This window comes from Pogona vitticeps, chromosome 4 (genome assembly GCF_051106095.1).
Source record: "Pogona vitticeps strain Pit_001003342236 chromosome 4, PviZW2.1, whole genome shotgun sequence".
NCBI classification, from domain to species: Eukaryota; Metazoa; Chordata; class Lepidosauria; order Squamata; family Agamidae; genus Pogona; species Pogona vitticeps.
The window spans coordinates 159,056,850-159,084,797 of record NC_135786.1 but is presented as its reverse complement, the minus strand read 5'-3'; the positions used below and the strand labels follow the sequence as shown (position 1 = coordinate 159,084,797).

At 39.9% G+C, this 27,948-nt stretch overlaps 1 protein-coding gene across 3 annotated transcripts in view; it reads right to left on the bottom strand.

Annotated features, from left to right (window-relative positions):
* The window catches only part of FARS2 (phenylalanyl-tRNA synthetase 2, mitochondrial), a 290,330-nt gene that overhangs the window by 112,366 nt on the left and 150,016 nt on the right, over positions 1–27,948 (bottom strand). For all 3 annotated transcript variants that reach the window (XM_072998580.2, XM_072998581.2, XM_072998582.2), the window contains one exon: positions 8,026–8,186. In XM_072998580.2, the coding sequence (XP_072854681.2) occupies positions 8,026–8,186 (161 nt within the window). The remainder of the gene's footprint in view (positions 1–8,025; positions 8,187–27,948) is intronic.

Genomic DNA, 27,948 nt, shown 5'->3' with positions numbered 1-27,948 from the left:
CAAAAACAAGATGAGTCTCACCCATAATCAGTCTTCTATATTCACTGACAGCAAGGTGCCATAATACTGGCCCAGTGCTTTGAGACTCACTGGAAAAGCCTTTCTGCTGTGATTCATAGCAATCCACGCCCTCAAGCTGGCCTTTCATTGAGGCTACAGCACTGTAGCTATAACATCTTTCCTTCTTTTCTACAGCAGTCTGTTGCTTCTAATTTTGGTTGTCATGTGGTGCCAGTCCATCACATGGATTGGCACCATGTGAGGTCCAGTCCCCCTAAACTAGGCTACCTCCTCAGACATCACTGGATCATTGTTCCTAGACCTCCTTACTTTTTTTTGTCAAGAAAGAGGCAAGACAAGGTGGTTCAATAGTAGTTCCTACTTCTTGGTCCACTGGTCACAGATGACGTTGCTTCCAGTCTTTAACAATACAGACAAGCTGAGCAACTGATCCTTTGGAGTCTAGGAAAAACCCAGTGCAGCAGATGGCCTGTTACGGTCATACTGTATTTTTTAAAAAATCATATAAATAGAAGATTTAATTGAATTACAGTTACATTTCTTCTCCTGATAACATTTTAAAAGTTATTATATTGTCATACTCTTCCTAAGAAAACTCAGTGTGTTTGATTGATCTCAGGTACCATACTCCCTGGAAAAGACCCTGATGTTGGGAAAATGTAAAAGGCAAGAGGAGAAGGGGATGACAGAGGATGAGATGGTTGGACAGTGTCATCGAAGCAACCAATATGAATTTGACACAACTCCGGGAGGCAGTGGAGGATAGGAGGGCCTGGCGTGCTCTGGTCCATGGGGTCACGAAGAATCGGACAAGACTAAATGACGACGGCCATACTCCCTATGAGAGCACCTCTACAACTTTTATTTTCTTTTGCAGGACAGCAAAGAGAACCTACGTAGTTCTATAAACACAAATTATTCAAATTAGTATTGAGAATCTTTCTGTCGGTGCAGTTTGATTCCAGAATAGCTTCATGGTGTTGGCCTCTGGCTGTAGAGCCAGAGGTTGGGTGTTAAAGTCCCCCCCCCCCCCGTGCCTCCTAGACAGGGGTTGGACTTGATGATCTATAGGATCCCTTCCAATTCTGCAGTTCTAACATTCAGCACTTAACGCTGCAGAGAACTGGTCTCTCAGTCACGATCTCGATGCTTGCTGGACTGCTGCTATGTCCTTTTTGATTGTTCATTTGACCTTTCCATTTCAGTGCTGCCTCCTGTCTTTCTCTTCTTAAATGCTTGTTAAACAGCAAGTTTTAATTGCTTCTGAATTGCTTTTCAAATGCTTCTGGAAGGCTTTTAAAATTACTATTTGGAGCTAATAATGAATTACTGCTGCAAAGCAAACTATTACAAACCCTGCTGTAAGGGTTGTCAGCACGACAACATATGATTGCCTCAGCTAGAAAAAAACTGACAAAAGGATGATTCCCACACTGGTAGCCACTCATGGGACGACTTTTCCAAAGGTCAGCTGAAAACATACTCTATTCTGCTGCAGTGTTGCATCAGAATTAGCCTGCAATCTTACATCCCAATTTAGCTAGATGCATGCCTCGCAGAACTCAATGGGATTTACTTCTGTGCAGACCCACATAAGAGAACAGTATCAGTTACTGAGATAACTTTACTGCAAACTGCGTCTGTGAGAGCTGGACTTCGTGGGAAACTAGAATGCTGATGACTGCAGAAGCTGCTCTGTTGGCAGCCTGTCCAGATATAACATTTCTTTCTTGGGGAAAGTTATGTGCATTCTACCCAGTCAACTCTGCAGAGCTTAGAGTAATAATAATCTTGGAACTTCAGAGCGAGAAGGGACCCTATGGATCATCGAGTCCAGCCCTTGTCAAGGAGACACACTGAGGAACTGAACCAACCTCTGGCTCCACAGCCAGATACCTAAACCACTGCAATTAGTAGTTTATCCACCACTAATATTCCTCAAGGGGTTCTCAACTGGGATAGAAGGCCTAGGACAAAAGAGTCAAAATGAATTTAAAATGATACATTATAACTGAGATGGGCAGCTTGTGATTTTCCAAATGTTGTTGGAGTGCATATTCCACCATTTATCATCCCACTGGCTATGCTGGCTGGGCCTGATGTGAATCGTAAACCAGCGTTTGAAGGGCCACATTCCCATCAAGCTAAAATATGTAGCTTTATAAACCTAACAACCATTCAACAAAGAAACAAAAACTCCTGAGCATTCCCATCACATTACAGGGAAATGCATTACATGTTCATTTTCCTGTTTATACTCGGACGTCATTTCAAACAGTGACCCAGCGAGTTTCTAAATTCTGGCCTCCAAAGGGAACAAAATAGTGGCTATTACTGATTTCTTTAATATCGGCTAATTTTTAACTTTGTAAAATTGATGTCCAGAACCTGATTGCATATTTCCACATGCATAAAGAACCTGATTTCATATTTCCACCTTCATAAAACTAGCAGCATAACTTTCAGTGATGAATTACTACAAGTTAACAATCAAAATGGGCATTTTCTGTCATACACCAAATCACATGGCTGGTGTGTGACAAGAAACGTTTATGTTGATTTCTTAACAGCAATTCACTGCCAAAAGTTGTGCTGCTGACATTATGTTGGCAGGCACAATTAACACAATTCTGGCCAATTTATTTATTGCAGTTACAGTACATCAAGAAATAACCAAACTACAGGGCTGACTTCCTTATCAGTAGGATTTTGTCAGTGATGTTTCCTTGATGCTGCCAAGTGGAACCAATCCTTTCAATGATCCAGCACACATTGACACCACAAATTACCAAACCATTGCCCAGGACATTTGCAAGGTTGCCCCAAAAGGTCCCTTGATTAATAAATAAGACAGAAATCCTATGAAAGATTTCCTTTAAGTCCATTGGGTGGGCTCTGTATCATGATACTGCTCTGTGGAAAAGATATGATTTCAAGCATGAAAATCCACTGCAGAAATCAACAGCACGACACCATACAGCACGGTTTCTGGCAGTGGCTTCATTTGTATTCCTTCCTTTTGAAACATGATTGTGTGTGGAAATATATGGTTAGTTTCCTTCAAGAGCCCCACAGAACCAATGTGCACAATATGAGGACCATGTTTTCAGTGAGGAGAACTTAATAGTTTTCAGTACTAAATGGAAGAGGTGCATATAGCAAAACCAGAAAAAATAACATGCCACTTGGGTCATGCTCACAATACATATACCATACCCAGGTTCCTTTGGCACACACACTCAAATATTCTCATATGTACAGGCAAATTGAACTTACACACTTTGTACATATCTTCAACTACAATAAAACTAATTAGTCAATAAATCACATTTTAGGTTACAGATCATTATTTCAGGCATCCAAGTTCAATTTACATGCCAACAGTTGCCTATTTGCCGTTAATAGATATGGTATTCAAAAGTAAAGATAACAAATGCATAATCATTTAAACATCATTATACCATCCTGATGAAAAGTATTTGAGAAGGCAGCACCCATTGAAGCTATTTACTTTTTTATTATGAAGCAATGCTAATCGTAAACTTAAATGATGAATGCACATTATATAGAGAAGGAAGCTAGTGTAGAATCTTCATATCTACGTGTACTTCTGCTCATGTTGTATTTATTTTTATTTATTTTATTTTATTTGTTCGATTTATATCCCGCCCATCTGGTATATTTTACCACTCTGGGCGGCTTACAGAATATCAAAAACAATTTTAAAAAATGTAGTAGAATGGGTTCAAAGGTAAGGTTTATACACACAGTTATTTTTGTCACAGAAATGTTTAATTTTCCCAGTGGCCTTACAACAGTATTGTAATGCATAGTATGGAACTTGCTGCATCATAACTTCTACATTTATTGTAACCTTCCTACTTTGCTAGTGGTGTGATATGGCAATGTCATAGTGAAAGTACACAAAAGCACAACCTTCCAATACAAGGAACTTAGTGAGCAGTTTGTTGATTCTGAGTATAAGGAGAGTGAGAAGTGGAACATGGAGATTCGTAAAAACATGCATAGCGGTCTTATGCTAAGGCAAACCACTGGCCCATCTATAGCCTACCTAGCTTAGCAGAGAAAACTGGAAGCAACTCTCCAAGTTTTGGGGTAGGATTCTTTATTAGCCCTTACATGGAAATCCTTATTATTCACTGGTGGTCTCTCATCCGAGTCCTAACCAAGCTGGACCCTGCTTAGTTTGCAAAACCAGACAAGCTCAGATTGTGTTCAGGCTAGGTGAATACCTTATGACTTTAAGTATTCAAGAATTTTAAAAATTCTTGAATACTTAGTATTTAAAAAACAAATGGCTTTGAGTGTTTTGAATGGTCCTCCAGCAATATATTCTAATTCTGCTGACTGGATAAAAATGCCTTAAGGCCTCACATTGTTAACCATGCTGGAAGGGAAGGCTATCTTGTTCTCTGGCTCCTGTTCTTCCCCTTTCAGTACTGTGCTAGCTCTGAAACAGAGCATGGAATAATGAGGTACCTACAATGAACTGTGATACCACAGTTACCAGCTATGAGTTACCTCTTTGTTAGGATTTTACTTCTGTGGTAGTGGTGTTGTAGAAGCTGATCCAGAGCTCACTGCAGATCTTATCATGGGCTCTGGAGCAAGAGAGTACTTGTAGTACGCTCTTACCCCTGACAAAGGCAAGACATCTGCCCTCAAACTCCACAAAATGTGTGCTATCACTCACTTGTAGTTCTTAACCCTCTCACCTTGCTGCTCTTCAAAGCACCAGGAATAGTGGATGAAGGACTGCTCTAGATATTTTCTTTCATAGTTATGAGACTCAAGGATGATAAAGCCTATTATTTCTCCAACTGACTGGCTCAGCGGGCTATGCAAATATCCCATATTCCTGCCTAGCTAGTGTAAGAAAATTATTTTTATTAACCAGATTAATCGTATGAAATATTAGCACTGTGTTAATATTAAGCTACTAAGGTTGTGACCAGAGCTTGAATTTCTTTAAAGCTTAAGCTTCTGAGCTGGATGCTATTAGGCAATCCAGAGATATGCTTCCTGTGCCCTTTTCAGCTAATATCGATTAAGTTGTCATTGTTATGTGCCATCAAATTGGGACTGACAGATGTTAGGAATTGTGAATATGACTACACACCACAAACCACAAAATGTACTGTCTAAAATGCAGTGTAACTTAAGTTGGAAAATCCATATCTGTAAACATTATAACCTGATCTGTATACATCTAGATGTCCCTGTGAAGAACGAATGATTGACACATGCTATGACAAGGTTATAAAAAGTCTGTGGTTTGGGGGTGGGGATGATGTCTTTTGCCCACTCTGGACTTGAGGGCATGGAGCCACCGGTGATTACATTTTAAATAAACAAGCCTGCTTTGGAGAACAGGTTTATTATTACTATTATTTGGAAAAAAAATTTCTTGACACTACTATCTGCTGATTCCAGCCATGTTAAGAACTCCAAATATTCCCATCAGGAAATGTGCTTCAGAGCTCCCAGAACTTCATACAAAAAAGTGAGCTCAAATATTAGCCTCGTGGCGCAGTGATTAAAACGTTGTACAGTGGGGTCTTGACTTAAGAACGGCTTGAGTTAAGAACATTTTGACTTAAGAACCGCTCTCATAGGAAAATATTGACTTGACTTAAGTACTTAGATTTGAGTTAAGAACTGAAAAAAAAACCACGTGGGAGGCAGGGAAAGTGCAAAATGTGAACTTTCAGCTAACTGTTGGCCAGTGAAAAGGGTGCCTGTCTGCTTCCTCACTCCTCCCAGCGTTTAGAGAGTGGATTGGGAGACAGTCTTCAGACTGCCTGGTACTGTACTGCCTGGACTGTATTTTCCCTGCCTTCCCTGAACCTTTCTTGACCTAAGAAAAAAAAAAGAAACAAAATATCCCCCTCTAGTGGTCGAAGGCAGAATAGCAGCTTCCCATTAGTTTCTATGGACGGAAAAGAGCAGATACGGATCAAATGGTTTTCAATGCATTCCTATGGGAAATGCAGATCTGACCTGAGAACTTTTTGACTTGAGAACTGCCTTCCAATACGGATTAAGTTCTCAAGTCAAGACCCCACTGTACTGCAGCTAAAACTGTGCTCACGACCTGGGGTTCAAATCCCAGGTAGCCGGCTCAAGGTTGACTCAGCCTTCCATCCTTCCGAGGTCGGTAAAATGAGTACCCAGCTTGCTGGGGGGGCAATGTGTAGCCTGTATAATTAACGTAAACCACCAGAGAGTGCTTGAAGCGCTATGGGGCGGTATATAAGTCCAATAAATAAATAAATAAAATAAATACAAAAAAGTGCTGGAAGTATGTTGTTCAAGTCTGTAAGACTTTATTTATCCCAATTTGTTTATTTTCTCACTGCTTCCTCTGGCCTCCTACTTGCAAATTCTTCTCCAAGCTGACAATATGCTTTCGGAACTGCAAATGCTTTCCCACATTTGTAGGAAGATCATGAAGCTTGCTTCTTCTCTGCAGTCATGTGCTATTCTGACCATTCTGTTGGAAATCAGTGCACACAGCATATGAAGAGGAAATCTCTGTGCCCTTTTCAGCTAATATCGATTAAGTTGTTATTGTTATGTGCCATCACATTGGGATTGACTTATAGTGCCTCTAATAGGGCTTTCAAGGTAAGTGTGATATTTAGGGACTGATATCCCCCCCCCCAACTGAGTTTCCATGGCTGACTGGGGATTTGAGCCCAGGTCTCCTGAGTCCTTGTCCGTCATTCTATCCACAGCACCATACTGGAGAGTTAAAGGAATAAAATAAAAAGAGAATTTTAAAAGGGTGGGAGGAAGCACGCTGACCATAGAAAGGTATGCTGAATCAGCCCATGTATGCTGCTTGATTGTGCATGTTACCATTTCACAAAGTTAACCTTGGAGAAAATGAAGTTTATGATTCGGAGCCAAATTTAAGCTCACTCATTTGCAAAAACAATGAGCCACACATCAATTCCTCCGCACTTCCAATGTGGCTGTGCCAATTGCTCCCATATGCTTTTTCCATCATGTACTCTTTCCTTGAAAACTAAAGTGTGAGAAGGAGATTGCATTACTAAGTTCTCTGCATTATAAAAGTATTAGTTTGGCTGATATGGGACTGATGAAAAGCATGGCGTACTTCCCCTTCACCGAGTGTATGGAAGTTGAGAGACTGAACTCCAAAAGTGCCAGAATCTTCCATGTGTTTTGGGGAAATTGTAAGTACGGTGGTCTAAAGTACAGTGGTGCCTCACTTGACAATGTTAATTCGTTCGAGCAAAATCGCTGTAGAGCGAAAACATCATCAAATGAAATTAAAAAACCCATTGAAATGCATTGAAAAGCATTCAGTGCATTCCAATGGGCTGAATACCTGCTCGTCCAGAGAAAATCCACCATACGGCGGCCATTTTCAGTGCCTATAAAGCGAGGAATCCGTCCTAGAAAACAGCAGGGGGCCATTTTCTTCAGCCAGCGGCCATTTTTAAACCCGACTATCAGCTGTTTGCTGATCGTCGTAAAGCGAAAATCAGTTCCCGAAGCAGGGAACCGATTATTGCACGGTGAAAAAACCCCATTTAAAACATCGTTTTGCGATCGCAAAAGCGATCGCAAAAAAGTCAACATAAAGCAGATTCATCATAGAGCGGGGTAATCCTCCAGTGGGGCACGGCTGTAGTAAAGTTTCCAAGCTTTGTGAAGTCTCAGAGGTAATCATGAACTCAAACTTTAGTATTCTGTTCCTGACACACCTTTCTTGAAGGAAATGCCAGATGGCAAGATTTTTTAAAACTGTCTCAAATGATTCTCTAACACCATCTGAATTCATCAGGAAACTCTCCTGCACAAGTCACACTGGCAATACTGGCAGCTTTATGACTTCACTGGTGCTCAGCAACACAGTAGTCTTCTAATGAAACCTGCTTTCACAGCTACCGTCCTCTGCTGACACAGAGGCTTCTTAAACATTAAGCAACATTACAGAGTTTGATTTTTTACCTGAAATTGTATTTTCTGGTCGATGTGAGGCACATGGAACTGTTTCAGGAAACGCTCGTCTTTGCTCCAGAACAGGCGGATGTCAGGGATCCCGTAGAGGATCATGGCCAGCCTCTCTAAGCCCAGGCCAAACGCCCAGCCAATTTTGTTCTCAGCACCAGCTGAAATCAGAGAAGGGAAAACTTTCAATGGCTGAACAATGGAATACATGAACATTCTGTTGGTAGGCAAATTTCAAATAAGCTAGAATAGAGTAAATGAAGATATGGTAGCTGTTTGGGGTGAGGTTTAAAGGAATTTGCAAATATCAATGGCAGCAAATTAGGTCCAAAGAATGGCAGACAGCAGACTACCACTCCATTCTTAAGTCTGCTTTTTCAATTATATTTCATGTACTGATAGGCACAATTTATTTATTTATTTATTTATTTGATTTGTACCCCGCCTATCTGGACCAATGCAACTTGATAATAAAAATGAGTCCTAAAATGGATTCATACAAAAGCATTAAGAAATTCAACAGAACGTTATGCATTCTTCCTCCTTCCTTCAAGACAGGTGCATACACCAACCCATGAGTTAATGCACATAAAACAAACCAGTGAAGAGTAATTGCTAGGTGCAGTAGATTTCTAAGCAAAAAGCATCAGATAAATAAAGCAAGTAAGCAATGTTACAAATAATAATCTTTGTCATTTATTATGACCCAGGATTTAACTTCCAAGTAAACAACAGCACTATCATTTAAAGAAATGGATACAAATTAAATGCCGTCCCATAATTCCATAATAGCAGTGCAATGGCAATTAATGCAATCATAGTTCCTACTAGAAATCATCTAAACTGCTGAAAGAGCCACAATGCCTTTTAAGACTTACCCTTATTATCAAGTTGCACTGTGCCTATCATTATCTGAAATATAATTGAAAGACAACAAAAAAAAAACCCAAAGAAAACTGGAAGGCAGCTTTTAATTACATGCCTCTTTCCTGTCTAGTTTAAGGATTGTCAGTGAATCTCAAAAGAAAAGCACAATAATATGGGTTGATACATGATCTCTGCTCATCACTGCAAATCCACATTGAACATCAATCAAGTATATTGATAAATGAAGTGCTGTAAAATATTAACATCTAAAAATACCAGAACTTTATTTTGTTAGTGTAAGGAATTCTAGAGACATTCTTTCCCTTTTTAAAAAAGGGACAATCCTTTAAAAAAATACATTTAAAAAACCCACAAAAGAGAAGAACCAAACTTTAATCAGTGTATTTGAGAAACTTGGATGAATCCATAAGCATACACTTTCTTACACTTTACTTGCGAACATCTGCTTTCACCATTACTAGGCTTCGCACCAACCTATAGGACATCTATCAGGATGAACACTAACAGGCATTTCCCAAATGATACTTTACCATGCTGTGTATATAATTCCTGGATAATTCAGAAGGCAGACAATACATATACAGTCCAGGGACTGTATTCTATATCTAGAAAACCCTGGAAAGGGTGTCGCCATAAGTTGAAATCAACTTGACAGTGCCCGTGTACACAAAGAGTTGTTTCTCATCTTCCACTGCCCTGGAATCAGCTCTTCCTGTGGCCAACTGGAGAGAGAGGAAGGTCTCAGAGAGACAAAGGTACAGTAGTTCTTGGTGGTTGTTAAAAAAATCCCTGTCAAACTGATTGACTGATATCTGTGAGGCATTAGCAGCATCACCATGGATACCACAAACTGCCTTCCTTTGGATGTTAACCTTTTCTAACTTTTCTAGGTATGCATGTTGCAAGCCTGTAACATGTACATTAGGGCTTCTGACTCAAGTTGCTGCTTAATGAAACAAATGAATCTGCAGTCATGATAAAGAACCACAGATAAATGTTGTGAAGAAGTAAAATGTGGGATGAAAAAGGCAAATGCACCCACTGACCAATGTAGGTGTAGCGAACACCTATATAATGTGGTATTGGCCTGCACCAATGGGAGCTGTTGGGAGGCGGAGCCAGAGAAACCAGGAGGGAGGGGTGAATCAGAGTCTAATCAGTTCAGTCAGAGACAGAGGTTGGGAAAAAAGTTTGGGGGTTTGAGGCAGAGAGAGAGTGTTTAAGGAGTTATTAGTCAGAGTGTGATCTGTATTAATTAAGATAGAAGAGGTTAAAGTAAAATACCTTCGTGAGCTCTGTGTTTGGTGATACAAGCAGGGGCCACGGGGTGAACGTCACAGTAGGTTTTATATTCTCATTATATATGGATATAAACACAAAGATGTAGTTTTAGAAGAGGTAGCCATGTTAGTATGTCTAGTATATCAGGAAAAACCAAAATAAAGATAAAAAAGAAAAAAGAAAAAAGAGTTGTGGCAAAGACTAACTATTATATTTTAATGTGGTATTTTGTGGACAAGTCCACATCCTTTATTTGTCTGAAGAGGTGGACGTCCACAGAAGCTCACATTAAAATATGGCAGTTAGTCTTTACAGTGCCACCATGTTTTTGACTTCTTTAATTTCCATTTTTCTTTTAGTTTTGTTTGAAATACAAAGATGATTCCCTTTTTTCCAGAGGACCAGCCATGTTACTCACTCATAGACTGTTCATAATACATTTAAACAGTGGCTTGTTCTCCCTCTTTGTAGAATTCCTGAAGTGTCCCCGATTAGGCCTCCTCTATTTTCATGTTCATTTAGCACCAGCTGAGAAACATTTGTGGTGAAGGTTACACAAGTGCACAAAATGAAATTTGTGGCTCCTGTCTCTGGAGAATGAGCCAGCTCACATTTCAGTTAGCCCTAGAGGTGTGCCCATGCCATCATTTTATCTTTCACCTTGGATCAGAAATTGTGCTGCAGCTGAAAGGCAGTCAGACAAATAAAAGAAAATGCAATTAAATGTCTGTCAATTCCACACAAAGTCATAATAGAGCGTTCTCCCAAAATATGCTTGAGGTTACATATTGCCACAATCGTAACTTTAAAATCCTGAAACTCTAGTAACTATATGCCAGTTCAGACACTACAGTTCTTATCTAAACAAGTCAATCTTGTGTATGATCACCTTGGACTGCCTTGCAGGATCAGACAAAATGTCACTTATCCTTCTGATATGGTCGAGCTTTCTTCCCCAGCTAAAATGTGACTGACTCAGAAATAAGCCAAGCAATTTCCCACAACACTTTGGAATCAATCTAAATTCAGCCAATCCTCCTCACATGAACACCCAGAAATCCTTGCTCCCTAAACTATCAAACACATGCCTTCCCCATGTCACTTTCTGACTTGTCTGGAATTCTTAAAAAGAAATTAGTCTTCATGATAGTTCCAAGAACCCCCACTTCCAAAAATGTAGGCAGCTATGGCAAGTTCTTAAAGAAATGGGAGTGCCTGACCACCTTATCTATCTCCTGGGAAACCTATATGTGGGACAGAAAGCAACAGTTAGAACTGGATATGGAACAACTGATTGGTTCAAAATTGGGAAAGGAGTACAACAAGGCTGTATATTGGCCCCCAGCTTATTTAACTTATATGCAGAATACATCATGCGAAAGGCCAGACTGGAGGAATCCCAAACTGGAATTAAGATTGCCGGAAGAAATATCAACAACCTCCGATATGCAGATGATACCACTCTGATGGCAGAAAGTGAGGAGGAATTAAGGAAGCTTGTAATGAGGGTGAAAAAGGAGAGTGCAAAAATGGTATGAAGCTATACATAAAAAAAAACAAAAACCCAAGATCATGGCGACTGGTCCCATCACCTCCTGGCAAACAGAAAGGGAAGATATGGAGGCAGTGATAGATTTTACTTTCTTGGGCTCCATGATCACTGCAGATGGTGACAGCAGCCATGAAATTAAAGGATGCCTGCTTCTTGAGAGGAAAGCGATGACAAACCTCGACAGCATCTTAAAAAGCAGAGACATCACCTTGCCAACAAAAGTCCGCATAGTCAAAGCTATGGTTTTTCCTGTAGTGAATGGAAATGAGAGCTGGACCATAAAGAAAGCTGACCGCCGAAGAATTGATGCTTTTGAATTGTGGTACTGGAGGAGGCTCCTGAGAGTCCCATGGACTGCAAGGAGAACAAACCTATCCATTCTAAAGGAAATCAAGCCGGAGTGCTCACTGGAAGATGAGGCTCCAATACTTTGACCATCTCATGAGAAGAGAACAATCCCTGGAAAAAACGCTGATGTTAGGAAAGTGTGAAGGCAAGAGGAGAAGGGGACGACAGAGGATGAGATGGTTGGACAGTGTCATCGAAGCCACCAACATGAATTTGACACAACTCCGGGAGGCAGTGGAAGACAGGAGGGCCTGGCGTGCTGTGGTCCATGGGGTCATGAAGAGTCGGACACGACTAAATGACTAAACAACAACTACTGGAGTTGCAGTTTTTCCCCAAGTATTTCTTGACTTTTATAAGTTATGTAACAAAATATCCAATTACATTTTAATTGCTTTTTAAAAACTGAAGGTTATGAGATACTTTGTTGTCACTTCAATGTCTACAAGAGGGCATAAGGCACAACATGAGCCAGAATTTGAAATGTGATATTCTTTTTCTATTATTTTGTAAGTCTACACCCTAACTATAAAAGTAACCAAAATTATAAATGTATTGCAAAAGAAGGAACAATATCCCTTGTTAAATTACTGCTGTAATGTTATGTAGTACTGTATAATGTACATTTTTTTTTACTGAAAAGGAAATTAACTGCAAATAATCCATTATTTGTAGCTAATTACTTTCAAGCTGTCAGGAAGAGCAAGCAAAAGAAAGTAAGAATTAATTTACTACTTTTCTTCCCTTTTTCCAAGGGCTACTGCATACAATAAAAGAGAAGGAAGTATTAGATTTTCTGTTAGATGACTGTGTGAACAAGACTTCAGTTATTCAGCAAGATAAAGACTTCAGTAAGATGAAGGATGACCTGCTGGGATGTGTCATAATCATGCTGCTATATATTAATAGAGGGTTAACTCAGAGAATTATTCTACTTAAGAACAAATAAGAATTATACAGCTCTTTCACCTAAAGGATGGAGATGTTTTGTTTTGTTCTGTTCTGTTCTGCTTTATTGCCTGCTTAGCTCTCTTGTCTAAAGTTCAGAAGCTCAAGCTAACCCTAATTTCCCACCTTAGATGTAGATGTGTATGACCGTTCTTCAGGTCTGCAGATTAATCCATTTAGCCTGGTGATGACTTTATTTTCAAAAAAAATAAGGCTGTAACACATTGTGTGGATAAGGATCAGGTGGTGGTGGAGGAGACAGATCTTCAGTCTGTTAAAATCAAAACAGGTCTCTTCTTGCATGTATGACCTCAAGGTGTCTGAAAACAGCCTCCTCTCACATTAGAAGCTGAGAGTGAGAGTAAAGACAATGCAATCTCCCCAAGAGCCAAAAACCACTGGTTTTTAACAAACAAAATGACACGGAGTCTGGTACTGTTGTATCTTACAAGCAAAACAATATATGGGCTATGAGTAGTGGAGAGATCCTCAAATTTTCGCTGAAGCCACCTAGACAGCCCTTATATGTGCACATCCATGTCATCTCTGTAGGTCACAGAATGGCTGAGTCTTTTAAACTTTTTCTCTTTCTCAGTGCCTAAGGGGAAGCTATGACAAGAACCAGTGTAGCATCTCACCACTACCAAAGTGCCACAAGAACTGACCCTGACCCTTCCTGTTTGTGTTGATTGAGAGGAAGAGCTAGAAACTGGTTCACTTTCTGTATTCCTTTTGCGCGAGTACCACCATCTTAGGCACAGCCAGCATGAAAAGGAGACAACACCATTACAGATTCTAAAGTTCAGAAAGCAGTTGGCAGATGGATGCCCACTATTGGCAAAGACATTTTGAGAATCATGAGAAGATTAGGTTTGTTTAAGAAAACCCACATGCCAGAGGAAGGTGACATCTCATCTATGTAAAAGTTATTTTTTTAAACCAGCAGCCATAACGGTTTGAGGATTCTGTGAATTGTAGTTATCACAATCACCTCTCCCTAAAGAGATAATGATCTCGGTCAGGGAGTCACTGTGGGTGCAAGATTATCACTTCTCTATCAATCTCATGAGAACATTTCAGTGCTTTAAAATCCATCTTACACAGAACCTAACAAACTCCACTTTTGTATAACAAGTCCCAGTTTCCTCCTATTTCTTCACATAATGTAACTCTGTACCAGCTGGCCAGTATTCCTGGAATTCCATAAACTGGGCATAATTCCCAGACCAAATACCTACTTCAGACAGAAGGGATAATAATGTTGCCATACTTAAGATGTGATAATTTTTTTTCAGCTGGAGAGACCATCTTGAAAGATCTTAAAATAACAAGCTGCATGTAGCTACACCCGCTATACACCCCTTTTCCTTCAGACACTTTCACTATCATGCAGCTGAGAGAGAGAGAGCAAGCAATGCAAAATGGCCTTTGGAAATGCTGATGTGTGGACAGTTTTACATGTAGAACAGCAAACAGAGAGTAAAGTAACTTTTAAAAAATAATTTTAAAAAAGAAACAATTTCAGGAGAAGTCAGATGATTCAATTTCTAAAACTGTAATATCAAAATCAGCATTAATTTGAGAGTTGCAAAAGCTATTTAAAAGACTGAAGTAACTTCGGATTATATTGGTGACATTCACTTTCAGTGTTAATATCCAATTTACAATGATGGCAGAGTAATAAGCTTTAAATTGAAGAAATGCAATTATGCTTCGATAAAGGGTAGCTCAGAAATCCTATAAAGGTCTCTAGGCTGAGATGGCGATGAGGCGATGGCGATAAGGCCTTTCAAAGAGGTCCAGGATTTATCCATGTTTCACACTTGTGAATCCAATACTCTAGTTTCTGGAGTTCCATTCTTACGGTTCGGGCATTTTCTCATCAAGTATGTCAGGCATAGCATACTTCTAGGCATAACTACTCAGGAGTAAATTCCACTTCAACACACACAGTGCATCACTCTCCAAATGTAGAGATAAAGTCTGAAATTATTTTGGCTTTTCCTTGTCAGATACTCCAAGCTAGAGGGACAGGTCTTTCAGGCACAAAGGAAGAACAACATGCGTATCTGCTTGTTGCTTCCAGTACTGAGCATCCAAGGCATAGAAGAAAAACACAGTAGTGAATCGGCTTGCTGTGTCTCTCTAGTGAACTGAGGCTACAAGCTGAGAGTAGCAAGCAGACCCAGTGACACAACAAGCCTGCTGTCCACACCTCCAGCTCTGAAGGGCAGACACTTGTTCTTCCCATGATCACCAGGCTTAGAGCTTGAAGCCGTGTTTGTTCTCTGTTTTAAGAGATGCTGCATGAAGTCGGGTTCACAACCAGGTCTTATTTATCACTCTGTCTAAAATGAAGGTACGTCCTAGAACACACTCAACATACTTACACCACTGAAATTTCCATAGAAAAATGTGTAAGGCAAGTCATCTTTATAGAAAACCCTGTTGTCCTTCATTGATCTTTTCACTGGAAAAAAAAATCCCCAATACTCTTTTGAGTATAAACTCAGCAAGAGTTTGAAAGCTGTTGATCCAAAGCAAACATGTCAGCTTGGCAACATAAGCGCAGTTGCAATCAGTTCTCACTTGATGAGATGTTTGCTGCTACAAACATACATCGGTCCCTAAGTTAACCACCAAACCTGATGAATTCAGCTTCAGCTTTGACCACTGAGGCACAGAAACCATAAACTGGCAGCATGTCGAATGAAAACCAGGGAGGAAGAGCATCACATGTGGGTCTACCATGTTAAATTCAAATGTGTTCCACCCAACAGAAAGCCAAAGAGGGTGGAAAGCTCTGTTCTACAGAAAAACGATGCAAGTGGCCATCTTTGGCCACTCTAGCCCATAGGCGTCACTTTTCCTTTCCTGGGAAAACTAAAGGAGACAAATGCAGTCAGATTTGGTACCAGATCAAACACAGAAGACAGAGCTAATCCTGCTACATCTTCCGCAAAATAAGACTTTTATCTTAGAAAACAAATTACTTACCTGCAAGTTTGTAACACATTAGCACAATTTCATTTAGATCTACAAGATTTACCAATCTAGAAAAACTGCTTTCAGGCTAGAGTCATTTAGGTTTGTATTGGCGGGAGGACGAGGGGGGCGGGGGGGGGGGGAGGCAGTAATAAAATTGAGTTATGAAGCCCCAAAAGTATTTAATAATCACAGAAACTAAGGATATGCACTAATAAAATCAAAATCAATAAACTAGGTCATCACTACAACAAAGGAAAAAGCTAGATGAGAAGAATAACCTAGCTCCTCAGGGTACCATTTTCAATCCAATGTTCTGTTTTGGCATTGCACTTTATACAGTAATGACTCTGAGCTGTGTTCCTCTTTCATTGTGTAACACAGGTATTAGTCACAACACTGCGTGCTGGGCCCCTTGACAGATGACCTACTTGCAGTTGACATCACAAGGACTTGTTTCCTTCAGGTTTTGGCCCTGAATCTCATAGAATGTGATGTTGCTGATTTAATAACCCTATTTGTCTCACACAATCTGTAAACTCAGTCAGAAATAAAGTTCCATAAGATGTTGAAGAACATCACACCCATAGAAACTGGGAGAAGCAGTCAGTGGGTCTAATAAAAGACAAAGTAAATCAATATTTAAACTTCCTTTACTCTAGCTCTACTTTCTTTGGTGCCACGAAGTTTCTAGGAACTTCTTCTGAATGTCAATCAAATTTTTTGCCATGGTTTCACCTTGGTCAGGTAGCTTGTTCACACAAGAGCCTGTTCTTATTCATCTTTCAGAGCCTGTGTTTCTGTTATCAGCTGAATATGATGCATTCCACATTTATGTGGCCCATCCTGAGAATCTAACTGTACATCTGACTGTATCTATCCTCCCTCCCTTCCTTCCTAATGTTATATCTTTGTTGCTTTCTTCTTGTTGTTGCTTTAACATGTGTGCCCTGACATACATGTAAGGCTAGATCCTACCAATCTGTAAGCATCACCTAGACAATGACAATAAAGAAGCCAAGAGAGACAGCAATCCTCCTTAATCCTCTTCAGAAACAAACCCACTAAAATCTTTTGTCCATTTTACAGGGGCGGGGGTGGAATGTGATCCCACATCACAGACTGCACACCAATACAGTGGTGCCCCGCTTGACAGTGACCCCGCTTGACGCCGAAATAGCTTAACAATGAGTTTTTTTGTGGTCGCTATAGCGATCGCAAAATGATGATTCAATGGGTTTTTTTCACTTCACGACGATCAGTTCCCTGCTTCGGGAACCGATTTTTCACTTAACGACGATTTAAAAACAGCAGATCGGTGGTTCACAAAATGGTTCCCTGCTGTTTTGCTGACCTATTTTCACTATAGAGGCATCGGAAAATGGGCGCGCTATGGAGGATCTTCGCAGGACGATCAGGTATTTCCCCCACTGACCAGTTTTCAATGCATTCCAGTGGGTTTTTTTTTCCTTTCACTTGACAACGATTTCGCTGTACAGTGATTTTGCTGGAACGCATTATCGTCGTCAAGAGGGGTACCACTGTACAATTTTCAGCCATTTTTTAAAAAGCAAACAAACATTTATTGTACCAACACTTCCTTTTAAAACATATAAATTTGAAATGGGGGAGGTGGCCAACGCTCTTAGAGGCTTCCAAGATAAAAAATTGGGGACTTATGAAAAAACTATTTGGGGGGCTCTAGAGGGTTACAAAAATACCTTTGAGGCCACATGCATCCACAGGCTACATGTTGTCTATCCCTGTTATAACAACTGACATGGAGAAAATTGTACTGAACTTAGTGAGTCTTACTTCCAACATCCAAAGAAACAAAACAAAACAAAAACTAAAATAATAAAAATAGATGAAAACAGTTGGCACCTTAAAGATTAACTATTATATTTTAATGTGAGCTTTCATGGACACGTCCACTTTGTCGGACATATGAAAACAGGGTATATGTTTAATATTGCATAGCAGGGAGACGTTGAGGGAAATGAAAAAAGAAAAAGAAACAATGTATTCCTTATTTTCATCTTTATAGCTTCTTCCTTGCAGAGAACAGGGACATTCTAACCTATGAATGAAATAGAAAACAGAAAGAAAAGCCAAAACCTAAAATCTTCATTAAAACTCAGGTCTGAAAAAGCAGACAAGCATAACATTGCAGAAGACTGTTCAAGGTTTTCAATCTAACAGGAAGAGAACAGGTTTCATTTTTAAAAAGAAAAGAAGAAGAAGAAAGAAAGAAAGAGAGGGAAAGAAAAGAAAAAATCAAAGAAAAAGAGAAGGGGGCTTATTTTAAAATGATGCATAAACCCCTGTACATTCAAATGTTTTGAATTATGGAAGTTTTTTTTTAAAAAAAAGAAGCCTAACTCATTACAAATTCCAACTTTAAAACTTTGTTCTCTTTGTAATGCTTAACAAAAAAAAAAATCTATTTTTGCAATGAAGGTCAATACTGCAGATACACTATAAGAATTTATGCTTTAAATCTCCTAAAAATCCCAGAAATTTGGAGATATAAATACTGCATGTAATGAGGCAGCTCTAAGAAGCTAATTCCTGAAGAAGTGTTACCTCCAGGCAAGCTTGTTGATTCTCCATGAAACTGTGTCAGAAAAATTTCTGGGGCAATCATAAAATGATGCGTAAAAATTAAATGTACGGTGTTCAATTTCCAACATTCATTACATGAGCTTTTAAAAAAAAAACGCTAGTATTCACAAATAAAAAAACCTTTTAAGCATTCAGTTGCTATGTTCCCTTTTTCTTGTCTCAACAACGAAACAGTTTTCAAACCTGTTTGACAGTAACAAGGAATTTAAGCTGGAGTTATGCGCTTAGGGAAATAATTAATTAATTAATAGCAAAAACACAATTCTCTGCTTTTATTTTATTGCCATCATTTAAAAGAGATGTTGTTCGAGCAAATAAGTGACATAAAACTACTATATTGCACAGCAGCTTATGGGTGAGAAGATCAACTTGAACATTCCCAGCAACTGAAAGAATGACAACCATTATGATGGCCCACACTTTTATCTACTATAATTCAAAATGGTGGGGACAGGACAATGAAAACACTCAGCTACAAGCTGGCACAAACCATTCAGTAAGAAGAACTTCCAAGCCAAAACCTGTTTGAGAGAAGAAGCCAAGGTAAACCCTCTTTCTTGGTCTGTGATAAGAATTGTGGTTTTAAGGGAAAGATGGATATGATAAAAGAAGGCACAGTCGTTTCATATTTTCTCCAGATAGTACAAGACCTTTAACTATATTATACAAGACAGGCAACATCTGGTTTTGAACCGCACCATGATATTTCTGTGTCCCTAATTTGCCTTTGCTTATTTTTTTTTAAAAAAGTGTAAAAGTAGACTTTTATTCCAAGTGATCATCAACGGTTTACTGCAAGCTTCATGTCTTGCACAATAGATGCCTCTTCTTCCTCAAAGCCCTCCAGAAATTCCTGTGCAGCAATTAATAAATGGTAATGTATGCTGTCTGTCTCCTTTCTTTCTGTTTGGCGTAAATATTTTATGAGTCTGAAAACAGTACTAAAACCTTGTCAGAGGCCTTCTGCCTTCCGTACCTCTGAATACACTGCCAACAAATGGAGTTTGCACCTTCAGTGGCTATGCATATATAAGTGCACACACACAATCACAATGCCCAGAAATGTCAAGAGAGGTCTTGATATCCCCTCCCCCCCCGTGCATCAATCTAATGCTTTTGCACGTGAAATCCAACACAGTCTCAAAAGATTGAGAGCTTCCCACAAACATGTCATTTATTTCTAGTTCAGTCTTAATGCTATTTTTCATAGCAGCACTCTATACAGAAGACTGCTATTTTATACAACTGTGAAAATCCAAAATGGAGACTACAGAGATTCTTCATGAAAAACAAACATGTCAGAACTGGACATCATTTGCTTTAATCAATCACTGAATACTGACAATTACTTACAGCAATGTCAGTCACTGTCTACACAAATTGGCAGATATCAAAAGTCCGGACTTTCACAGTAATCTTCAGAAGCTATTTAATAAGTTAACTGATCACAGCATTTGTCTTTATTATTTTCAACCAAATTCTGCTGAAACTAATTTATATTCTATTGCTGTTTGCTGTGTAATTTTCAGCCTATCTCAGATGTGTTGTGCAGACAATGTAATTGTGTGTGTGACAGAGAGAGAGTACATACACACGCATACACAAAATCACACAGAGTAATTGTTGTTCTGTGCCCTCAAGATAAGTGATGTATTTAAGGAGTGGTTTTCATGACTGAGTGGGGGTTCAAACTCAGGCCTATTGATTTCTAGTTTGTCACTCTATCCACAACATCGCAAAGATATATGTGTGCCCCGCCAGGCTCCTGCTCTAAGGAGCTGGTGGTCGCTGGGTCATCCATGGGCCCAGTTTCAGGTATCAGGCATAGAAGAGTCTTGTTCGAAGTGACTACCCACTCGTGCAGCGTCCCTTTCCCTGTAAGGGCAAGAGGTTCAGGGGTGATCACTGGCCCTTGGGCACTCTCAGCGACCCTCTGAGTTTTCCCAAAGCCCAAGTCTTCTTGGACTTTGGCGGAAAAATAATGTTCCATCCACATGGAAGGTTTTAATTCCCTCCCACAGCCATTCTTATCTGCAGAGACACATGAGAACTTATATGTACTCATCTGAACAACTGCAGTCTTTTAATGAGCCACGGCAGTGTCCTTTTCATGCATTCTAGGCATATATACTGACACAGAATAGGAATGGGTCCTTTTCCCACCCATCCCACTCCTTCAACAATTTCATGTTTCACCTGGTCACTTGACAAAGGGGTAATGCAGACTAAGATATATGACTAGCAATTTCAAGGTTCCAGTTAAAAAAAACCACAATTTGGTACAAAACCCTGAGCAGTAATTTCTTACCATCGCAAACAATTTTCAGTAACGTATAGTGTTGACTGCTATTTTTTCACTGTTCTCTGAGTTGGGAAGAACCTTAAAATTGCTATGAGAGTGATATAAAGTACAAATGTGAATCAGTGGTGCCTCGCACAGTGAGGTCAATCCGTTCCGGATTAACCCTCGCTGTGTGAAAACATCGCTGAACGGGGCAGAAAAGCCCACTGGAACGAAGTTTAATGCGTTCCAATTGGCTGATTTACTCACCGTTCAGCGATGTTTTGCAATGGCCGGCAGCCATTTTTGCGCCCTCCCCTCGCTTAATGAGGGTGCGAAAACGCTGCACGCAGCCATTTTGGGGCTTCTGGCGGCCATTTTGTAGCCACCAAACAGCTGATCGGCAGGTCGCAAAGCGAAGGTCGGTAAGCGAACCGCTTACCGACCTTCGCTCTGTGATTTTCGCCCTATGCAGGCACCATTTTGCGATCGCATTTGCGGTCGCAAAACCGGCCTCGTAGAGCGAATTCATTGCTCTACGAGGCGCCCGTTGTGCAAGGCACCACTATATTTGCTTATTTTGTTATTGCAGATAAAAATGAAAAAGTTCCAGAAGTTTTTTCCTGCCAGATGAAGCTACATGAGATTTTACCTATTTGCTGCATTTGGAAACTTGTTCATTCACAAAACTTTTTTTTTCACACGTACAAAAAATGTACTTTGCACAAAAACTCTTGCAGTCTATGCAAATACAAGAGATCTGGCACAAAATTAAAAGGGCTTTTGCTAACGCTGGGGCATTGGTCTTTTCATTCTCACACAGGAAAAGAGAATCTTACAGCACTTGACATACTATTAACGGGACATTTCAATTTGTCAATACTTTTTTGGGGGCCGGCGAAGTCAAGGAAAAAAAAAAGATTCTTCATTACATAAAACATGAAAAAACTCACTGAAAATGTCTTTAAAAAATAATAAAATACTTGTAACATAATATTTCCAAGCTATGATTTTAGCTATGTTCAACCGTGTGCATAGAATTGTCCATACATGTGCTCATGAAAAGGATTTTGATTTCAAGACAAGTTAGTGGAAAGGTTTCTATTCGGTTTCCAATCCATGTTCCTAATCTAACGCTGGATAGCTTTTAATTATTTTATTCCAAACGTGTCTCACCTAAAAGGCAAAAAGATATGGATACTTTTCCAGACATGATTTCTCCTGTAGATATCTTTCACCAAAAGAGCAATTTAGGTGAGATTAGCCTGAAGTGACAAGTGCAGGCTGGAGGATTCCTAAATTGACAAGGGAATGTTCCAAAGAAGAATTCATATTTGGCACTGTGAATTCCCAGCAGCACAAGTTGACAAACCTCCCTGAAAATTTCACTCCAAAAAGGATGAAGCAGTAGGCACTATCTCCAAAATAAATATAGCAGCTCTGTACAAAAAGCTGCTTTTATTCTGTACAGAATAGATGTCATCAGGAGAATAGAGAGAAGGGGAAAAAAGTTAAAACTATTCCCAGATCTATGAGACTCTGCAGACAAGTTCTTCACAACATGTTGTCGGTTTTTATAGTCATCACCTCTCAGACTTAGGAAACCAATAGAATAAATAACCCAGAATTGCCCTCCCTGGGAACATTTAAAGAACTCACAGTTGTTCTTCTGGGTTAATATATAAAACAACATACGCCATTAACAGAGTACAAATTCTCTCTTTCATGAAAGGAGTAAAGAGCAATTAATGTCCCTTCACCATACCTGTTGAAGTGTTTTTCACTATGGAGAATATACTGTTTTAGGTTTTATTGTTACAGATAAACTTGTTGTTTGCTTAGTAAAGTGTAAGCTGGATTTAGACAACCTGGCATATTAGATGCTGTTCTAAAGGACACCAAGTTGCCTGCTTCTAGTTCAGGCTCTTTACATCTTCTCAACTGTGTTATCTTCCTTCCACTTGGGAAACAAAACTATATGAAATATCTCTCAAACAAGGAACAACTAAGAAGTACAAACCTTAGCTTCATTAAGTCTGTTGATATCCGGTTAATTTTTTCTCAGTTTCCACAAAGAGGGACAGCCCTCTCATTAGGTAAAATGAAGCAGCTGACTGAGGCAGCTGGTACTGAACAGGAGTGGTGAAGTGTTAGAGCAGTGGTTCCCAACCTTGGGCCCCCAGATGTTCGGACTACAACTCTCAGAAATCTTGGCCAGCACAGCTAATGGCGAAAGCTTCTGGGAGTTTTAGCCCACAAACACCTAGGGACCCAAAGTTGGGAACCAATGTGTTAGAGGATAGGCTTGTAAGTACCATGCAGCATGCATATATCCTCGAAATTAGCCTGTTGCCCTCAATTATAATGGAAGACCCTGGCCACCACCTGTATTGAAAAAAAAAAGAATCAATTGCTAGTTAAGTAAGCTTTCTTATGAGGAATGGGGAATGGGTCATTTCGCCTGACATCTTTGCCTCAAGCAGTTAAATATCTTAGGCTAGAAGTTCAAAATCATTTATGCTTCTTAATTAATTCACTTCTTTTGATGAACACCTAAGTCATGGGGTAGATGCAGACATGAACTGAAGGAGTAGCATCCACAGTATCTACACTGTGTTCATTTGGACTTCTCAGGCATTTGCCAGGCCAGCATTTGCATTTCCATTTTCAAAAAAGACCCTTCCAGTATTATGAGATCACACACTGGTAAAGGTGGAATTACTGTTGCAGCTATATTTTAATTAGTTTTGGTTTTTTTTCTTCTGTACTTCTAGCTGCTTCCTGCAATAATGCCTTCACAGAGTAGTTGCTGTTTGCAACCATTGAAAAACCTTTTCTTTACTATAGGCAGCAATATAAAAGCTCGTTTTCAGCATAGAAGAAATTCTTTCTCCATAACTTAACTTTCTATGCACATCCTCAGAATGTGGTTTGCTTTAAAATGTATGCTTTTTTTTCAGGATATGCCAAACACATACACTCACAACACACTCACACACACACATTCTGAATCAGAGACTCAAACTCTATACTCAAAGTTATAATATCCTTGGAAATTCTAAACATACAAAGATGATATCCTTGCAGGCCAACCAAAATGTCACCAAAAAGTGTGCACAGGCATATAAAAATGGACAAGGTTTTGAGAGCATCATCAAAGGAAGATATGAAAAGTAAGGTGGGTGAGAAGGGAAGGGCAGGGGAGAAAGACTGAGCTTAATCCCTTTGGGTTTGGATATTGTTTCATGATATAATGAGAGACGGATGCTGCAGACCAGATAATGGGGGGGGGGGTGTCATCAGGTGATATAGTGCTGCTAATATAGCCAAGGGACGTGGTGGCACTGTGGGCTAAACCGCAGAAGCCTGTGCTGCAGGGTCAAAAGACCAGCAGTCGTAAGATCGAATCCACACGATAGAGTGAGCTCCCGTCGCTTGTCCCAGCTCCCGCCAACCTAGCGGTTCAAAAGCATGCAAATGCAAGTAGATAAATAGGTACCACCTCAGTGGGAAGGTAACAGCGTTCGTGTCTAACTCGCATTGGCCATGTGACCACAGAAGATTGTCTTCGGACAAAATGCTGGCTCTATGGCTTGGAAACGGGGATGAGCACCGCCCCCTAGAGTCGAACACGACTGGACAAAAATTGTCAAGGGGAACCTTTACCTTTACCTTAATATAGCCAACAGACTCACTGAGAACTGGAAAGTTAGAACCTTCATGTCCTCCATCTTAGACAATGTAAGGTTCCCACAGCAAAGGGCTATCTAGCCTACCTAGTGCAGCATTCTGCTCCCATAGTTGGAAAGGAAGCCACCTTGAGGGCCATTCTTCATAGAAAGGCGGACTACATGTCCAAGAAATAAACAAGAGATCCCACAAACAGGGTATTAACACAAATCCTCCAGTAGTGCAAAGCCATCCTGACTGGTAATCATTAACAGCCTTATTGTCCATGAATTTGCCTATACAGTGGACCCTTCACTTACAGACGGCTCACCTTACAGACTTTTCGAGTTACAGACTTCTCTGGCCGCAAAATTTAGGTTTGACTTGCAGCCGGAGAATCGACCTACAGACTGGGGAAAAAAACCAAAATGGAACAAAAACGGCCGGTTACAGATTAATCGGTTTTCAATGCATTGTAGGTCAATGGAACCTCAACCTACAGACTTTTCGACCTGCAGCCACTGTTCCAATACGGATTAATTCTGTAAGTCGAGGGTCCACTGTATCAGAAGCATTCGTTTGAATGTGCCAGAGTGGGCAGTAAAGGGACAGGGACAGGCACCTACACCATTAAAGATACTCAGTGGATTTGTGTATGAATAACTGACAGGAAAAAACACATCAAACTGAAATCTTTATTTTAAGCTGCTCAAGGCAGAGGTTGCCCCATATTTCTTTTTGAAAAGCATTTAGCATATCTTGGATGCTTAACACAACAAAATCATAAACTAGCACTAGAATAAATGTTCAAGATATTTCGAATGCTTGCCAGTAACTTAAATCTCAATAAGCTACAAGACATGAAGAAACCTGAGGTTCACCTGTTCATGTTTCCTAGACTAAGAATGAGCACCTATTGCCGTGGCTGAAGAAAGGACACAATCGTGCAAGCACAAACATGCCATCGTTTCTTTGCTAGCAATTCTGCAGCCTGGTTCCTTCTGTGAGCATGGCTGGAAAGCTTGCCACTCATTTAGCCACTACCTCTATCTTGTAAACTCTGTGCTTTCTAGAAAAGACTCAACAGCCTCTTCTGTTGCCTTCTACCATGTGAAATTAATTTTTGCCCTCTTTTAATTTCCTACGTTTGTCTGCAGTTTCCATCTGTACAACTGAAAATACATTCCATTTTGGTAACAGAACTGGTATCTTGATTATTTTTAGCCTAGCGTTTAAAATCAGCCCCAGATCCTGCAAAATCTTCTCCCCCCCCCCTTTTCTTGTATTGCTGGAGATCTGCTCATATGGCCAATAGTCTTACAAGTTGAGTCTGGATCTATGAGTGCATCCATGCTTCTTGCCTTAGTATGTCATCTTGACTGAATCAGAGTACTTTGAATAAACTCATAGCCTGTTTCTGCTTGTTGAAGTTCATTGCATTCTGCACTCCAGCAACCATAGGCATCCTTCGGTCTTGAAAGACTATGGTAATGTGCTCTGTATGGAGGACTTGGAACAGCGTCTAGTGTGGCTGAGGAGGCCAATTCAAGAGTGACAATCCCTTCCACACTGAAGACAAATCCAATCTGTCCCCTGTCCAGCTCCCTGATTTTGCTGCTTTTTTGACTTCCTCTTTGCCTCGGCCTGCTGGACAACCGTCTCTTCAAAATGGGAGAGGCCGTGATGTACTGCCTGCCTCCAGGCTGAATGCTCAGATGTCAGGGTTTCCCATCTGTTGAGGTCCATTCCTAAGGTCTTCAGACCCTGTTTGCAGATATTATTGTATTGCAAGTGTGGTCTCCCTCTGGGGTGATTTCCCTGCACTAATTCTCCATACAGGAGATCCTTTGGAATCCGACCATCAGCCATTCTCGCGACATGCCCAAGCCAACGTAGACATCACTGCTTCAGTAATGTACTCCAGCAACACAGCCCTGCAAAGATTTACTTTCCTCTAGGTACCCTCAACCTGTGAAGATCTTAACCTCAACTAGATGCATAACTCCAGTAAAATTAAGGGAGACCAAATAGCTGCTGTGCCTAGTGAATTTTACTCCTAGGCATAACTGAAATATTTTAGCCCATGTTGTGAGATTGTCTGTACCTTGCTTGAAAAGACCATGCTAAAAAGTTTTGTACTCTAAGGAACTCAAACTAGAACACATCGTTATGCATTCAAACGTTAAAACTTGTTCAATTTGCACTTATTTCTGGAGAAATATATATAGCAACAGGAAAAGAGGTGAATGGGAACCATATGAACAGATGTCATCAGGAGAATGAATAGGCTTTACAGGGAAGGTATAACTAGTTGCAAAAGGCATGAAATCAGACAGATCTCCATCAGGTTCCATCTATTTTCTATCAGGCCAAATAGCAAGCCTAGAGGTATTCTGCCTACCTTTTGGATCTTTTGCATTATTAACTTCTCTGTCTTGGTATGGACTATGTCATAACATTCTCCCCTAGTAAAATATTCATTATGTGCAATATCCCATGCTGTATCTGGTATCTAGATTCTGGTCATCTCTGATGAGTCAAAGAGAAAGAAAGCAAATGTGGAAACGCTTCCTGATTATAGCTGGTTTCTATATTTATTTCCAGAAAAAAAACATATTAAGATATTAAGTTCCAGATAATAAGATATTAACCTCCAGAAAAAAAACATATACAGTTCAGAAAGTTCAGTTCATGCAAAAGTGGTATTAGGTTAGCTCCAAACAAACAAACAAAAAATACATTTACAATATGAAAAACAAAAGAAGTAATCCAAGCTCCTCTAGACTCCTAACCTGTGATCAAGCAAATTCAGTGGTCCTCTTTCTCCCAAAGACATTCTACTGCTACTTCTACAGAGTGCTCACCAATGGACATCATTTTACAACACAGGAACCCTTTCTTGATAAATGACATAAAGCTGTCAGTCCCCCTAAGAGCAATGTTCTGGAAAATATTCTGTTTAGCTTCATCAGAACCTTATTATACAAAGCATTTGTTTTCGAAAGTATTGCCATGATAGAACAATGTCCCCAATGAAAAAAAAAATGGTTCTTTTCAAGCTAATTAAAGATACTGGCAAATATAAGACAACACTCAGTGGCAAAATTCTTGAATTTAAAGAGGAAAGAAATAATCTTTATCTAGATTTATCAGTGTAATGGGCCATCAGGTGTGTACATCTCTCCCTCAGCAGTCTGTTCAAATTTGTTTGGGGGATCCCCCAATCCTCCAAAGAGAGAAGAAAGCCCATCTGCTGATAAATGCTGTTTTGTTAGTGGAAGCGGCTGTATATTTCCAAACTGTGAACTTTTGAAATGTAATTAACACAAAAACGTATAACAAAATT